The following is a 17,164-nucleotide window of genomic DNA, read 5'->3' on the forward strand; positions in this document are numbered from 1 at the left end:
TGAACCAAAGTATTCACACACCTGAAGGTGTTGCGTTGGGAACTGCTGGTACAGTTGAAGGGTTCCTCAGAGGTTGTGCAGCCCTATCCAGGGCAAACTTGTAAGGTTACTCTGCCTAGGAAGAGGCCCTTCACTAGGGAAAAAAGGACACAGCTGTGTCCTGTAGCTTCAGCAGAGCTGCTGCAGGAAGTTACAAGCAGCACGTGGTGAGGATTGTGCAGATTCCGAGCTTGCAAGAAGCTTTCCCTGCTGCTTTGTGTTGTCTGTGCTTTTCTGACTACTGTTTGTAAATTATTTTTTGTGGTTGTTTTCCTAGTACTAAATTGTCATCCCTTAATTATCTCATTTTGCCTCATAACTGCCACTCAGGGAGCTTAATCACAAAAGGTAACTGATTTATACTTGATTCTTTGTTCTTACATCTGTAATTTTCCAATAAAGAAAAACATGCACAAGAAGACTTAGTGTGTAAAGGAGTGAGGTAGCGGTTATTCATTCAGACAGGGCACACTTAATCAAGACTTTCAGTGATTTGTTTATGTGGGTAGAATTAGACTGATACAGACACCTGTACTGACAAGCTCTTCTTGGAGTGCTATTTTTGTTTCCTCTTACAATAGCAAGAAATGAAAGTAAAAAACTCATGCTGGAATAGTGTTCTTCCATATGACTTGCCCTGTAATTATTTTTTTTTCCACACTAAAGAGTAACTTCGTAAAGTTAGTAGCTTTTTAAAAAGGAAGTTTACATAAAAGAAATGAAGAGTTTCTTACCTGTGTAGGGGACAACAGTCTGTATAAGTAGCATGGTTAGTCAGTCTTTGTATTACTTCCTTCTGAAGCATAGCAAACAGAGCTAGCCATAATAGTAAAACTCTTCTAAATGAAGCAAGTAAGCTACATTTTGGTGTGAGTTCTAGCTTATAGGAGGAGAAAGCACCATTTTATAGGAAGCCGTTAAGTGTTGGCTGCCCAGCAGGCTAATCAAAGGTGTGTGTCAAGCAACCCAATGAAGGAGCAGTTGTTTTATCCCTATTTTTTGTGGGGATCAAATGAAGCCTGATGTCTTAACAGAGAAGCTGGGATTACAATTAGAAGATGTAGATTACTATCATTTTCTTTAGGTTCTGTTTCTTTATAGTTACCTCTTCTTTTTCAAGCTCTCTCACTTTTTCAGGTGTGAGTCCTTTAGGCTGATGGTAGCTGATGTAACCCTTTGTTTCTCATAGGGAAACTGTTCTGCCAAAAGTAGTGTGTCAACCTGGACTATCCAAAGCTTATTGTGAGAGAAAAATATTCTATCCATAAACAAGATCTCTACATCTTGCGGTCCTCGGTCCTATCTGATTAATTATCATTGTTCACTTTGTAGGTCTGTTTTGTTGTGATGTTCTAAACACGATCTGCATTAGAATATAGACAATTGGAGGAAATCAGTTTAACTCAAAAGACATGGCTAATGTTTCTTTATGTTCTTCCCTATTTTCTTTAAAAGTCTTGTTCTAGTTTCTTATAGATCAGTATTACCTGTATTAATCAGCTTGTTAAATCTTACCTTTTTAATGTTTTTATTTTTTAATATTTGGAGTTATGCAGGTGTTAAAAACAGCCTGTTTAGCCACTAACCAGTCTTATCAGTGGAATTACTTAGCTGTGAGTTTCTTTAGAATGTGATAGCGATGGGTTTGGGTTCAGTTTGCAGACCTCTGAAAATGAATAAATACGTTTCTGATGCTGTAGGCCGAGGAAGACTTTCTACCCTGACGAGGGAAAAGCAGTAGCCTACACCAGTCATTTCTTCTTCACTGCTTTTGGAAATTTCATAAGTGCTGTCTTTTAACAGGAGCTGGTAATATTAAATAAATGCTCTAGCATTGTTTCTTCGAAATTTGAGCCTTAACAGCAAGAAGTTTACTGAAGAATTATTTGCTGGAAAATTATATACTGAAGTTGAAATAGGTCAGTAGGAGATGCTCCCTCATGATCTCTGCGGCATATTCTTTCTTGGTCCCATCTACTATTCTCATCCTTTCTTGAACATGCTTCTTACACTATAGAAATAGATGTGGGCAGGGCCTGGAGCCTGAGGCAGTATTCCTAATATGATCTCAGCAGCCCTCAGTGAAAGGGACAATTTCTCTGTAGAGGCTAATGCACTTCTGTGGCAAAGAAAACATGATTCTTCCATCTTTTTTTCTGAAATAGGGATGAGACACAATCAGTCACTCTAGGAAGTTCATCTGCACAGTCTGTATTATTTTAGTTAAGCTGTGGAATTACTTGCCACAAGGTGCTGCAGTTGAGATTGGGGAAATGTGTGCGATACTTTTTGAACACATGTACACCTTATCTATTGATAAATGTTCAATACAAACGTATCATTTGGGTGTAGGTAGCCCTTGAACAACATGTTACTGGAAGCTCAGTGTCTTTTGTGGAAGTATTGATACATGTTTTCCTTGATTTTTTTGTTATTTTTCTTCAGTACTTGGCTTGAGACAGGATTCAGGACTAGAGACAATTTAGGCTTCTATTTACTTTTTTACTTTTCTGTATTAAGAAGATATGGAAATAGCTACTATTAACACGCCTGTTCATGTTAAATAGGAAAGGGATTTGCATTTAGCTATGAAATGCACATCTTTTGCCCAAACAAGCTAAATAAAAAAGGAAGGACGTTACCCACAAGGAATTTCAGTAAGACTGTGCAACGCTAGGAAAAAGGCAGGAGAAATTCTATAAGCTGCAGAAATCTGTCATCCAAGTAATCTTCTATGCAAGCATTCTCAATGAAATGTGACAGTAATAATAAGCTTGTTGTCCAGAAACTGCCTGTATTACAAAGGACCAATCTTGACCATAATGAGGGGAGACAGACCAATTGGTTTTAGAAAATTGACTACAATCTTCTGTCACTCTGTTCACTTGAATCACACCTTTCTGTGTGCCTCTTCACAGCTCTCCTCAAGGTCTAATCAGCGCCAAATTCCAGTATATTTCTACCAATTTATTCTTCCTTAATCTACATGTGAATGCTTATTCCTACAGGCAAGTTGTTTGCTCTGTTAAATCATTACAAAGACGTTACGAGCCAGCAATACCTGGCTCACTTGTGTCAGTAGAACATTGCTTTTTCTACACTTCAGGTAAGTAGAACGTGCTGAAATAGGCCTAGAGCTTCTGCTAGTAATGATGCACCAACACCAACCATATTTTGTTTGTAACTGTTGAAATCTGTCACAGTTTTTGGTAGCCAAAGCTGATCTATTGCAGGATATTTTTCTTCATGTCTAACTCAGGATATACCCTTTCTGTTGTGCATACATTGTAAATTTTTCAGGAGTCTGTCCATTTTCGTTACAGAGATGCCAGTCTAAATAATACCATGCTCTGAGGTACGAGAGCTAAGAAATTTTTACAGTATTTCTTGATCTGGCATGAAGTACTGTTTTCCCTTAGGAATAAGCCGGAGTCTTATATCTGCATGTGGAACTCTATTGTTTGTTTCTCCTTAGCTTTTCTGTTGTCTAACCTTTTAATCTCCCTTGAGCTACTATGATCCTAGTTGTGCTGTTTGCAGCAGTGATACTTTGAGATGTATTCTTGCACATTCTTTATGTGAAACTGAGAAATGTTACCTCTTAGAACTATTTCACTTTTGGTTACAGAAATAAAAAAAAATGAACTGCAAATATGTTGATTTTAAATTTTTATAAAGGTAGTTTCATATGGAAGTATCCTGAAGTGCTTAGCCAAGCTACTAATTGGTGAGTCAGCTAATAAAAATTGGCATGCGTAGGGAGAACTACGAAAGGTATTTAGCAACCTGAAACAAGAAACAAAAGGAAATTTGTTCTGTCAGCCATGACATTTCTTAATAAAGGAGTCGGTCTTCATTCTCAGAGCTGTAAGTGGCATTGTATGGGTGGATATGGCAGGGAAAAAAATACCAAATAAACTGATTTGGCAAAATAGTATTTATTCAATTCTAATATTTAGAGCAGTTGAATACAGTATCTGCGATAAGAAGTGCTAATGGAGAATGAACGTTAACTTTTAAAGTACCTAGTACATCTCAAGAAAACTGCTTATCACCCTTATCAATAATCAGTGGCTAAGCATGATTTGATTATTTTTTTCCTTTTGGTAGAAAATCATTAAGAAGCAACAGCCTGCCTCCCACAAGATTGTATCCCTGCCATTGTCCTCTTTCCCTTGAGTAAAAGATGTTACTCACTGTGTGGAAGGAGATAAGAGGAACTGTCTTTGCCTTAGCTCATTTGATTAGCCTCCCTGCTAATACTGTTGTCTTCTAGCAGTCATTGAGGTCAGGCTCTTATGAAAAGTACAGTGAGGCAATATCTGATCCTATCATCCAATATTTCTCATACTGAAATAAGTTGTGCACACCTAAAGACTAAAGGAGGTTTTTCTTCCAGAAGATAAGCCTGGTTGTGTGCATCATTGCCTAGATAAATAAATGAGCTAGCAACCATCGTGGGCCCAAATGGCAGCTCTTAGTGTTTTAGAGCATAGATAGATGACAATTTATGATCCTAATCAGGAAGCTTTTCTAGATGGCATTGTAGTTTTCTCTATGGCAACACTTTGCAGATGTGCTTGGCTCGCTTTGTTGCCATGCAAGGTTCACAGCAGGGACTGCGGCTGTGAGGCCCCACTGTGTGGAAATAAAAATCCTTGGCATGGATGCTCTTGCCTGTCACAACTCCACGATCTGTGCTGTAAGCCTTCTGCAGGCTCCCTACCACGTTTTTTATTGATGACGTCTTTTACAGCAGAGTTTTAACGCGGACTTCCAATCTAAATATTTTTCCCTTTATTTTTTATTTTTTTTTTTTTACATCTTCTCATCCGGATATGTCCTTTAATCCATGCAAACTGGTGTCATTTTTAGTTAAACGCTAGGATAATTTAATTAATCAACCAGCTTGTTTTTTTTTTTGGCAGGTTTGATAAAACTCAACCCCGCTGCATGACTTCTATAGATTTTTATATTTAAAAAATCTACATTTTTAAAAATTTACAATTTTTTACATTAAAAATGTAAATACTACATGAAAAATATAATCATTACTTTAATAACGTAGGTTTATGGCCAAGTGACTCAAGTATGTTTGTCTCTTGAAAGCAGGACTTTCTCTTTTGATGTGAACTTTTGCGGCAGGTGATATCTTTTGGCCTCGAGTTAATTCAGTTAACTGTGAAATGTTCATTAAATCCTATAGAGTACAAGGAATTTAATCAATTTAATTAGCTTTGAACTGAGTTGAATTTTTGACAGCATTTGCTCTTTCAAATTATATCCTTTATCATTTTCTTTATTCTTTATCGGTTTTCTTATTAAATAACAGAACCTCCTCTTAATTATATCACAAGTCCTTGGATATATACAGGGAATATGCATGGCTAAGATATTTTTCCAGTGACAAACTTTATACTAATCCCAATCTATTCCTTTCCTTTCTGGAAATAAAATGACATTCAACAACATTCATTGCTCCAGACTGAATCTGAGAGCTGTAGGGCATGAGGCAACAGGAGAACTTGTGTTCTCTAAGAATTTCGTAATAGGACTGGAATTAATCCCAAACTGAATTGTGTACACACATCTCTCAGAATACAGAAGGCTTCAGTATCCCACCAGAAATTGCGGTGGAGTGAAAAACACATTGAGATTAATTTTCTTCATATTTTTAATTTTAAAACTTAATTTCAGTTTCTTAACATATTAAGTTTTACCGCTAAGCACTAACTTTAATAATTAGTTTATTAAATACTAATATGATACTTTTCCTATTATGTTTTATTTGTGAGAATGCACGACAGTGAAGCCTTCTGTTTTTGATTTTCAAACACATGAAATAATACCAGCAGAATATTAGAAATGCTTAACAATACTACTACAGTGCAGATCTTTCATCCTGTTTTTCTATTTCTTTTCTTCCAAGCTACTATTTTAACTTAATAGGTAGACTGGATGAATTTCAGGTGGTAACTACCAAAAAGTAGAAATTTTCAACAAAGCAAAATAAGTTGTATATTGTTCTGAATTTGGCAGATATTTTCCATTTGAAATTTTACCTTGACTTCCATCTTGAGTCCAAAACTATCTTCTGGGGAAGGAAAGTGAAGATAATTTTTATTTACATGGTATTCATTCCTTGCTAACATGTCTGTTTTGCTCTGTTAGGTTGAAGACTGAAAAAGCTTTGCGTTTGAATATTATTGGTGAGCAGAAACGTCTATTACTGAATACACTAGTATTTTTTATCATAAAATTTGTTTTACCAATTTTATAGCTTCTCTACTTGAGGTTTCTTCATCTATAATCTGACTCTGTAATCTTAAAGGGGACTTTGAAGAAGTGCTGAAATACCTGAGATTCTTTGAAGTATTACTTACGGGGTTGAATTCGGGGCTTAGAGCCTAATCCTTAGTGTACACGACAACAGGTCAATATAGAACAAACATCTCTTTTTATACATCTGTACCTGTATTTATTGTACTTGTCTCCATGCTTTTCTTAAACATTTCTAAAAGAAGATTATATATGTAGATTAACAGACACTGTAATAATGTCTGTCAAGTAAATACAAGACTTCAAGACACAACCTGAAATATTTTTCTTTCAAATGATTGACATTCACCTTTTCAATTGAATTATTTAAAAATTGTGGTAACTGGAACTCTTGTTCAGCCACTCTTTTGTTGTTGTTGTTGTTTTTTTCTTTGGGCATTAATAACTTGGCATCTTAAGCAATTGATCCAATTGATATTTTAGATGCTAGTTTCCAGTAATTCACAGTGAAGTATTAAAACTTCTTTCCAAAAGGAACATAATGTTTCTATTATAGATACCTTCATACCCGGTATACACATGATCAGTGAGCCAAATTTCCATTCAAAATCTTGAATAATTGAGGTTTATTTAAGAAACTTTGAGGAACTTTAATCTTTGCTGGTGATACCATGGTAATATAATCATTAATGGTCACTTTTTTTTTTCCAGGAGAAAAGCTGCAATGGTTTCAAAGTCACCTTGACCCCAATAAAACTGACTACACAAAGAAGGAAGCTTGTGAACTAATTGAAGAGTAAGTCTGCAGTTAAAATGGGACTGAAAAGCTTGATTTGTCTTTTAAAATAATGTTCTTAAATAAGATCTATATAGTGATGTTGACTCAGAGGACTTACTTGTTATGTTACTATTAGTAATATCAAGTAGTTGATTTTGTTAAAACAGGACAGTTACATATTAAAAGATATATATATATATATATTTACAATAGAATCATTGAAGTAACCCTTGCATTTTTATTTAAGTGTCTATCTTCTATTGTATTGTGTGGAGGATTAATTATTTGGAGAAGTGTAATTGCCTGAATTTGCTAGTTGGGTTGTTCAGTGAAACAGTGCACAAAGTCTGTTCTATTCCTTACACCTTTTTTCTTTAATTTTCTTTGGTGAGAAGATTAAGTAATATTCAGGTGGGCAGATTTTTAGGGCAGGAAATATCACAATTGGATTTGGGTAAGAAAGAACTTAGTTCTGTGCTGCTGGGTATATGTACCTGTGGCCTGTCACGAGTTTTTGCCTTCAAGTGTAAGGATATAATATTTAAGTATTCTTAAAAATTTGCATTATGTCCATTTTCTTTCAGAAGCTCTGAAATACTTCTTTCACAATTCATGAAATCTGTAAGCTGCTAGCCAACACTAGTGATACTGCAAAGGCAGTAACAACTTACTCTGTGGATCCAGTTTGGATGATTATACAATGATGTATATGACATGGATGATGTCACCATGATGTATAAGACAGAAGAACCACAAAACCCATTAATGGGATGGTGAAATTCAGCTCTTAAAATTTAGCAAAACTTAAACCTAACACTGAGAACTCATGATAGCATGGAAGTTTTATCTAAAGTAGTTTGAACAAAAAAACAAAAAATGTTCTGTAAGCAGCAGATGATTCAAATGTATTTCTAAACGGGGCTTTTACTTTGACGATGAGAGTGATGTTTCTTAGATTTGAACTGTATCTGACTAATTTAGAAAATATAATTTGTAAAACAACTTCTTAGATTGTCAAAATAATTGTGTTGTGCAAAAATTTTGCATGAATACATGTAGCATAAGTGCATCTTATTTCTTTCAGATACATAGGCCGATTCAGTGATGAATTGGAGCAGATTGAATTACGAAACAGTATTAAAGGTAGACAGGGAAGACAGCATGGTTCACGGGAAACTGTCATCAAGCAGACCATGGAACGAGAAAGACAGCTCTATGAAGGCTATGGGATAGGTATGTAAAAGCATTAGAAATAACCATGTGGTCATACCTTCTCCTCCTGCTCACGAGGCTAGAACCTAAGTGAAATTTTTAGGCATGATGTTTATTATTCAATTCTCAAAAGAACTCACTAACAGCTAGTTTGTTATGGAGTTTGTTGCTGATGAGTACTTCCAAAGTTTGAATATTTCATTCTATTATTTCTAAGTCTTTCTATTAAAATTGAGGGAATCCGGGAAGAAATGCTGGACTATTATGACACATCTAATCTACAGGCTCTATTCCACAGGCACAAATGATAATCCACAAAGAGGAAAAACACATTTTTACTTTTGCTCTCAGGCAGAGGAGTTTTGCTTTCTTTGACTCATGGGAGGTGTTGGAGGGAATATATGTGAAGGCCCTAATACTTAACCTCTTAATAATCAAACTCACAAAAATTCTGAAGATTTCAAATTAAGCGTTACAGATGAGAGCTCAGCTGAAAGCACTTTGAGTTTTTAAAACATTTACCTTGGCCATCATCACAAGTTTGAATAAAATCATAATGCCAGTTTTTCTTGTTGGCTTTTTTGTTACCATTTATCTTTCTGTGGCAGTGGAGTGTCTAGTGAAATCTTCCAGGATCAACTGAGAAGCAGTCATGTGAAAATCACAACACAGGCATTAGAGCTGAAGATTTTCTCTTCAAGTGCATAGAATCTCCCATAAGAAGAAACAAACTCTTTATGAAAGTATTTTGTCTTCTGGGAGGTAGCACACAGATGCAAGCTACTTGAGAGAGAGACATAAGTCTGAGAATGAGATAGCTGGAAGGGAAGCATCAGTAAGCTGGTGAAATCAGTAAGCTGTTGAAATCAGTAAGCTGGAGAGTGTACAGAGGAGGGCTACGAAGATGGTGAAAGGCCTGGAGGGGAAGACGTACGAGGAACGGCTGAGGTCACTGGGCCTGTTCAGCCTGGAGAAGAGGAGGCTGAGGGGAGACCTCATCACAGTCTACAACTTCCTCGTAAGGGGGTGTCGAGAGGCAGGAGACCTTTTCTCCATTAACACCAGTGACAGGACCCGCGGGAACGGGGTTAAGCTGAGGCAGGGGAAATTTAGGCTCGACATCAGGAGGGGGTTCTTCACAGAGAGGGTGGTTGCACACTGGAACAGGCTCCCCAGGGAAGTGGTCACTGCACCGAGCCTGTCTGAATTTAAGAAGAGATTGGACTGTGCACTTAGTCACATGGTCTGAACTTTTGGGTAGACCTGTGCGGTATCAAGAGTTGGACTTGATGATCCTTAAGGGTCCCTTCCAACTCAGGATATTCTATGATTCTATGATTCTATGAAATAAGAAAAAAGGGACGATAATTGTACAAAAACCAAAGACTTGAAAAAAGTGAAGTACAAAACAGTACTGAAATTTATGATTTGCATTTTTCTTTCACAAATAGGCATGTTGGAGTCAAATGATGGACTTGGCTTTAATGCTAAAGTATTATTCAAAGGTAGTCAGTCTGGCTAATGGTTAAAGTGAGTCATGGAAGAAATGAAAAATCAACAATGATCAGATACAAAGGAGAGCAAGGTTTGGGCTGCATGTCATATTCCCCTTGATTGTATTTTACCAATTAAAAACAAGTAGTTATAAAAATTTTGCAACTGCTACTTGTTACTTTCACATCTTGCAATTGCAGAGGAATTCAGAAATATCTGTATGACTTCACGTGTAACAAATCTATTTTTGTTCACTTAGAAGGGGGAAAAAGTCATAGGAAAGTAGATCCTATGAATGTCATCAAAAGGCTCAGTTATAGAAAATTTCCTTTCTGGTATTGCTTTTAAATTTTAGTTCTTTTTTTTCCCCTGTATTGCTTTGTGGAAAGCTGACAAAAAATGAGTAGGACTAGATAGAAAGATGTCAAACGCACAAGCACAACATAAAAATAAAGAATCCAGAAATATTGTAAGCAAAATTGGAGGTTATTATAGCATTAGTAAGTAAAGCATTCAGAGAGCATGGTGCAACTTCACATATTAAATACGCTCTCAAATCATTCATTATTTGTTATCACAGCTGCTGCAGGTTTTGCTCTCTGTCTAGGACAGTATTCATTCACAGAAAATAGTTGCTGCTAAATACTGTAATTAGAGATCGGAGATAAATGGAAATCAGCTGGAAACTGCTTTTATGCTCTACATCATTATCACTGGAAGCTGTAGTGAAGCTTTGATAACTGACATAGTAGCTGTTCCTCCTTCCCCTCCATTGCTGAATTCAGTTATTTCTTGTAGGCATATGCATTTGTGGTGAACAAACTACATGATATGAATTGCTTAGAATTAAGGAATTATAAGAAATTCTCTTATAATTCAATGCTGAATTTCATATTGCATATCAGGTATATGCAAATGAAAAAAAATTATTTTTAGTGTGTTTACGGAAGTGGTAGATATCCAAAAGCACATCAAATTTTACTCTTAAAAAAATAGTACCTATACAGGGAACATTCAGTCAGAGGTTGTTGACTTTTGTTAGCAGTTACTTGTCACCCCCTTGCCCCTTAAATATATCTAAGTTAATTTTACTGCTTTCTACCTGACGTATCGTCATTTGTGTGAGTGTATTTTAATCTGGTCTTTCGTGTTTATCGGAAAGCTATTGAAAGGAAATCCTAGATTTTGACAGGATATTTTGACAGAATTTAGAGTTAGTGTGGTTTTAGTTGAAAAACATCATAATTATATCATCTGAACATCATACATTTTTGATAATTTGCCTTTATTTGCCTAGCATGTTCTTACAGAAGTGGAAGGTAAATTTTCTGGGGGGAAAGAAGAGCCTTTAAAGTTAAATGCACCACTTTTATTAGTTAGTTTTTGAAATTTCAGGATATAGGGAAATTGATTTTAATTTAAATGAAAGTTTTATCACTTGCATGTATTTGCTAGTATAACTACAGCACTGATAGCTGTTGCCTTCTGTAACAATCATGATTGTGTACCTGAATGGTTCTTAATTTAAAGAAGATGTATGTCTACAAAACATCTACAGTTTGACATCCTTTTCCCTTCGTAACTTCAGACTGCAATAGCACCTTTTGACCCAACTTGGGTGTTTTCTCCTTATGATAGTTCTAATGAATATGACATGAATATTCCATATGTTGTGCCAGGAGCAGCGCCACTTCAGTTCTTGTGAGATTTAGGTAAATTTCTTCTGCAAGTCTTTGCTTTAGGAGAGAGAAGTGGTTACTGCTGTGAAGAATTATGATGTTTTTATGAACAGCATACTTCTGAAAAGAAACAGAATGATAAAAGCCATGACCCTGGTGCATGCTATGGAGATGCATCAGTAAAACAAGTGTTATTAATCTGACAATACGGTGCTACTGCAGCTTTCCATCGTAATGAATAAAGTCAGTTACTGTGCACTAACTAATTATTTCTACACACAAAACAGTGGGACAAGAGTTCCTAGTTCAGTTCCTAATCTGGCAGTTCTGTGGTGTGCATTGTATAACATGCTGCAAACATATGCGTAAGCACAACCTAAAACTTGCCGCTGCCAAAACAGTAAAGATGAATTCAGTGCAGCGTTACCCCTTGGGAGTACTTGCTTTGTCTTGATGCTGCGGTGAGCCCTGGATGATAGGCAAGAAAAAACTCACAGAATATTGTTTGGAAAAAGTCCTACAGAACTTCACAAAAGCAATTAGCTTTCCAAGATGGTTTTTCAGCGACAACAAGCAGCAATTGAAAGGGCTTTGCGAGTCTTGTCATGTAGCCTTAGTTTGTCTGAGAATAGCTCAGACCAGCATGTCAGTGTTGTGACACAGGGAACAAACGTAAGCCTCAGCACATCTCCGAGGCACTTGGCCCAAACTGGCACAGTGCTGCTCCTGCCACACTCACTGCTCGCATCACCAAGATCCTAGAAAAAAGCTGAGTAGGCAGAGCTCCACATGAAACGGCTGAGAGAAGGGGGTGACTCCTCTCCTGTGGAGGCCAGGGCATTTCAGCATTTGGCATTTTGCTGCCGAGAGTGCAATTCAAGGGACTGCGGAGGAAGCATGAGGAACTGTGGGTTTGTTTCAGTGCTTGGTTAGGACAGAAGGGCCTCAGGCAGCATTAGCATTTACCAGAACCGAGGAATCAGCAGACTAAAAAAAGGATTACGTAAATGTTCTTTGCCTTGCTCAGCTGTGAGCAGTTGTACTGCACTTGTTTACCAAAAAGCAGGCTGCAGAAGTCCAATTGGTATCAAGATCAAGTGCATTTATTGTCAGTCCTCAACTGGTACCTTTGTAACCCAATGTAAAGGGAAGAAATATTTTTCTGAATTGTAAAGACTATCTGGCCACAAAGATAAGTGATAGGTGTTATCATCCTACATTCTGTAATAGCAAAATCATCTATAATCCTGCATTGGTAACATCATCTGATTTATTACTGTAAGGCTCAAGAAAATTGATAGATGAAAAAAAGCAGGACTGCATGTTCCAGGCTTGCTCAAGGACAGCATAAGAAGTACCTGAAATGTTATAGTTTTAAGAGCTAAAATAGTAAAGTGGATTTAATGTTAAAGAGGTAGCAAGCAGCCTTTCTTCTTGACCTGCTTTTACCTGCTGGCTGTGAAGTCTGTACAGAACAAAATACTGTCTACGAACAGTCTATTTTATGCTCTATGATGTATTTTATATTGTGCAAAAATTTCAAGACTCCAAAGGCGTGGATCTCTATAAATTAGTGTCAATGTTAAGCTCAGGACACATGCAGTATTTTGGGATTGACCAAGAAAAGAATGGCACTGAATCCAGTCAAAGTAGCTTAGCTATCATAGGTAAGATTCTGCATGAGGTTAGAAACTACAGCTCTAGTAAGAACATTTTGGTTACTCCAGGAAGAAAAGAAGTCTGTCCCATAGGTCACTGTACAAGCTGTTTGCCTTCCTTTTTCACTACCAAAGTGAAAGATCTGTAGTGAGCATATGTCAGTTATTTCTCTCAAGCTAGGTCTGGGGAAGACATTATGTCATTATGAAATCTTTCAGTCTTTGGAACTATTCTTGTTCATTTATCTTCTACTTAGAGGAACATCAGTGCATGAGAGGAGACAGGTACCAACATTCTCTGTAAATATTACATTGCATTTACTGCAGTATTTATCAGTCATTTCAGCAACCAGAGCAAGCATCCCAGCAGCAAGAGTGGCTTCTGGAACAGGTATTTAACAATGCAAACTATAATTGCATTGCAGTGAGGTTAATTGCCATGGAGTAGTCATTCTTTGCTTTTACACTCTCTTGATCCAGGTGGAAGTCAGTAGTAGTATATTCCAAAATCCAAAAACATGTTCTCTTCAAACACCCGAGAACCTAACTGTACTCTTCCCAGTGTTTATATTTTATATACACATACATATTCTTGTACATGGTAAATTTTCAAAAGTGTGTTGAAGTATTTCTTAGATTTTCTTACTTGAATTTACTTTCCTAAGTCTGCTACTGATCTATCTTGCATGTAGTGGTGGCTTAAGTGCTTTGAAGTTGTTCTCCTTAAACATTTCATTTCCTAAGCACTTAATACTAACTAATTAATAGTGTTTCTTGTATATTTAGGTCAGTTATGAAAGTAATCTTTTTTATTGTGTCTTGTATCTGTGTATTTATAGTAAGTGAATGCAAAGTAGAATTCTTATTATGCAGGTGAGGGAATGTCTCCAAAAAACTATCATAAGCAGCCCTTGATACTGGTTGAGGAGGCTAGTTATGCTTTTAAAATAAATATATTGTTTTTCTGATTTCTTCACTGGACTTTTTTTTTTGAAAGGTAATCTTTTAAGTGCTTACATTTCTAGCTATTTTTCAGATGTGTCAGTTTAGAGAAGGTAAAGCACCTTCTTTTTATTATTTGTCAGGACAGGGTTCTCAATAGCTGGTATGTTTGAATTCTGGAACAGTTCATAAGTATTTCACTTCCTTCACTTCAGCAGTGAGAGGTCTTTGTGTTTATGTATTGTTCTAGTAACTTTCTAGCATGAGTCCTTATTGTCATTTTCTTGGTTTTACAGTGTCTGAAATAATATGTTCAGCCCTTTAGTTCACATTTCTTTCTTTGAAAAGAGACTCACTTGAATCATGTAACACATCTAATAGTATTTAATTTCATTCCCATTAGAAATCCCAGACATTGTGAACAGCAAGCACCTTAAATTTTTCAGGTAAGGTCCTTTTATTCTCACTACTAATTAATCTGTTTATGCAAAACACTGTTTCTGAATTTGAAATGTTGTATTGTCTTTTCTTTAAAAAGGATTTATGCAAAATTGCTAAACATTTGTCTTGTTTGAAAAAGACTAGGTATGGTGCTGCTAACTCAGCAATTTGTAGCTGTTACAGGTGACAATCAGTAAGACATTGGGAGTGTTAGAAAGCTGCAACAGAGTTCCATTTCTGCATCTGAAGTATTTTTTTTTGATATTCTTAGAGAATGTTTTTTTGTTACCTGAGCTGTCCACCAATTTACATTAAAAGAATTAACATTCACTGTTAGTTTCTGAGGATCAAGACATGGATTTATAGATAAATGGAAATACAGTGGAATAGTTTTCTTACCTGAAATGAAATTTCAGATGGTAATTGCAGTCATATAGTGTCATGACCTAAATTATTTATAGTCAGAACTTAACCATTAAGTAAGCTAAAACAGCACTAAGTTGTTAGTCTTGTTTTCTAAGATACAAGATGCACATGTAGGTGGACTAAGGTCTGCGGCAGTGTTTTTGTATATGTACTAGTTGAAAGTCATAAGAGAATTGATGACATCCACTTAAGGCTCTGGGAGCTGTAGAACTTGCTGCTAACTCATCTGGGCTAGCAAGCCAGTATGCCTTGGGAAGAGGTTGAAGAAACACTTCGGTGTGTCTTGCTCTTGCTGACAGCTCTATCAAACAAGATACTTGGGGGGAAGCCCCCAAAACTTAGGGATTTTAAGTGTTGCAAGGAGTGATACAGCACCATCTCCTAGGGGTGGTGTGCAGCCAGAAGTCATAGTCCCAGGATGATCGAATATTGCTGGAGATTTCAAAGGGACCTCTGGCTGCCATGTTTTTATATGCACAATTGATTTCATGCACTGGGATATCTGATGGAGGTGTTACTGTTTTATTGCCTTGGTAGAACCAAGAGTAGCATGTCTAGCTTATAATTGGCACATACTATCTTTGCAGTTGAGAAAAATTATCCATGAAGTACACTATCATCAAACAGCCATTTTATCAGTTGAATACAGGATTCGACATGGGATATTTAAGTGAACCCTTCCTTCTTTATGCAGCCTTTTGAAGTAACGTACTTATCACGTGAATTATTGTTTAGTAACATTTTTTGTCTCCTTGAAGCCAGTTACAGAATCACAGAATGGTTTGGGTTGGAAGAGACCTTAAAGATGACCTAGGTCCAACCCCCCTGCCATGGGCAGGGACACCTCCCACTAGACCAAATTGCCTGAAGTCATACAAGATGTTAACAATTACCATAAATTGTAATGAAGTACTTGATGTACATGTGATATTAGCTCTGCAAGTTGAGCAGCCAAATGAAAGAAAATCTTCTGAAATGCTTTTCCAGAGAAGCTGGTGAGTTTAGTGTGTCTAACCTAGAAGCAGTTGGTCTCAAGTAACTGAGAATACAAATAGTCCGTGGGGATAAAGTGAAACAGGTTTGTTGGTGGTTTTTCAGACTATCAAATGTGAAAGTACTTAGTTCTTCACAGACAAATCGCAGCTACTGTAGCATCCAAGATCAGGTGAAAATGCAGACACTCATTCATACTGCAGTTGGACTGATAGTACACATTAGAAAAACAGCATCACTTGAGTTAGCATCTCCTGAGAAAAGGTGAACTAACTCTGCTACTTTTTCCTGCTATTCCTATCCATAAGTGTTTTTCTGTGACTTTTTCTTTCAGGGAATGGGATGGTGATCTGAAGAAATTGCCAAACATCAAAATGAGAAAGCTGTCAGCTAGGGATGCTGTCTGTAGTCACACTGAGGTGGCAGATGGAGAAAATGAAGAAGAATTGAGTAAAGCAGAAGACACAGCCTCATGAACCCCAGCTGATTCAAGGGTTGAAGCAGCTGAAGGGAACTGTAAGAAACCTACTTTAATCAGCACTGGAAACAAGAATAAAGCTAGTGTTTCTAATTACATTTGCAGTCTTTGCTAATTGCATTTTTGATAAACTCACTGTGTACTTACACTAGAGAGCAAACATTCAGCAGCAGTATATTATTCAATTACAGCTTTCATAGCTAAATAAAATTCAGTATTTTAATTGTGTCCTTACCTCTCATACTGTACCTGCTCTTTAGGACGCAGGCTTCTAAGTTGACAAATTGCCCACATCTTGACATCCTGACTAGTGCAGCACATCTTTGCTGGTCATACAGCAGACAGGACTCAGGCACCTATTAGAAATACTTTGTGGTGGGAAACCCTTACCTTTTCCTGGTAGGAGCAAGACTATATGCAAAAAAAATAGCAGGCTCCCTGTTGAACAGTGGGCCCCCAGTTACAGCTTTTATACACCCCTTGTGGTGGTGGGTGGGGTCCTTAGGTGCGCACAGGTTTGTGGAGAGCGGTGATAGGCCTTCTCTCACCAAATGGGGTGCTGCATGGCACAAATCATTCAGCTCAGGTGTAAGGAATACACCTGCTTGGTGAAAATGTATACACAGATAATGAGATAATCAGTTAATTGTGAAGAACTTTCACCTTGTACCCTCTGAGAATCTGTCAGGAACAGAGACAGCTGGTAAGACGTCAACAAAGCACTGAGTATTTTATGTTTTGTCAA

At 36.9% G+C, this 17,164-nt stretch overlaps 1 protein-coding gene and 1 long non-coding RNA gene across 2 annotated transcripts in view; one reads left to right on the forward strand and one right to left on the reverse strand.

The window, feature by feature from the left end:
- The window catches only part of LOC136790720 (uncharacterized), a 21,536-nt gene extending 20,610 nt beyond the window's left edge, over window positions 1-926 (reverse strand). Inside the window, exon 1 of the long non-coding RNA XR_010831165.1 lies at window positions 774-926. This is a non-coding gene — a long non-coding RNA (uncharacterized lncRNA). The remainder of the gene's footprint in view (window positions 1-773) is intronic.
- TMA16 (translation machinery associated 16 homolog) overlaps window positions 1-16,517 on the forward strand; it is an 18,329-nt gene extending 1,812 nt beyond the window's left edge. The window contains 6 exon segments of the mRNA XM_048076197.2: window positions 6,211-6,248; window positions 7,030-7,114; window positions 8,181-8,329; window positions 14,485-14,527; window positions 16,276-16,407; window positions 16,409-16,517. Of these exon segments, the coding sequence (XP_047932154.1) occupies window positions 6,211-6,248; window positions 7,030-7,114; window positions 8,181-8,329; window positions 14,485-14,527; window positions 16,276-16,407; window positions 16,409-16,475 (514 nt within the window). The 3' untranslated portion in view covers window positions 16,476-16,517.
- The last annotated feature ends 647 nt before the right edge of the window (window positions 16,518-17,164 follow it).

This window comes from Anser cygnoides, chromosome 4 (genome assembly GCF_040182565.1).
Source record: "Anser cygnoides isolate HZ-2024a breed goose chromosome 4, Taihu_goose_T2T_genome, whole genome shotgun sequence".
NCBI lineage: Eukaryota > Metazoa > Chordata > Aves > Anseriformes > Anatidae > Anser > Anser cygnoides.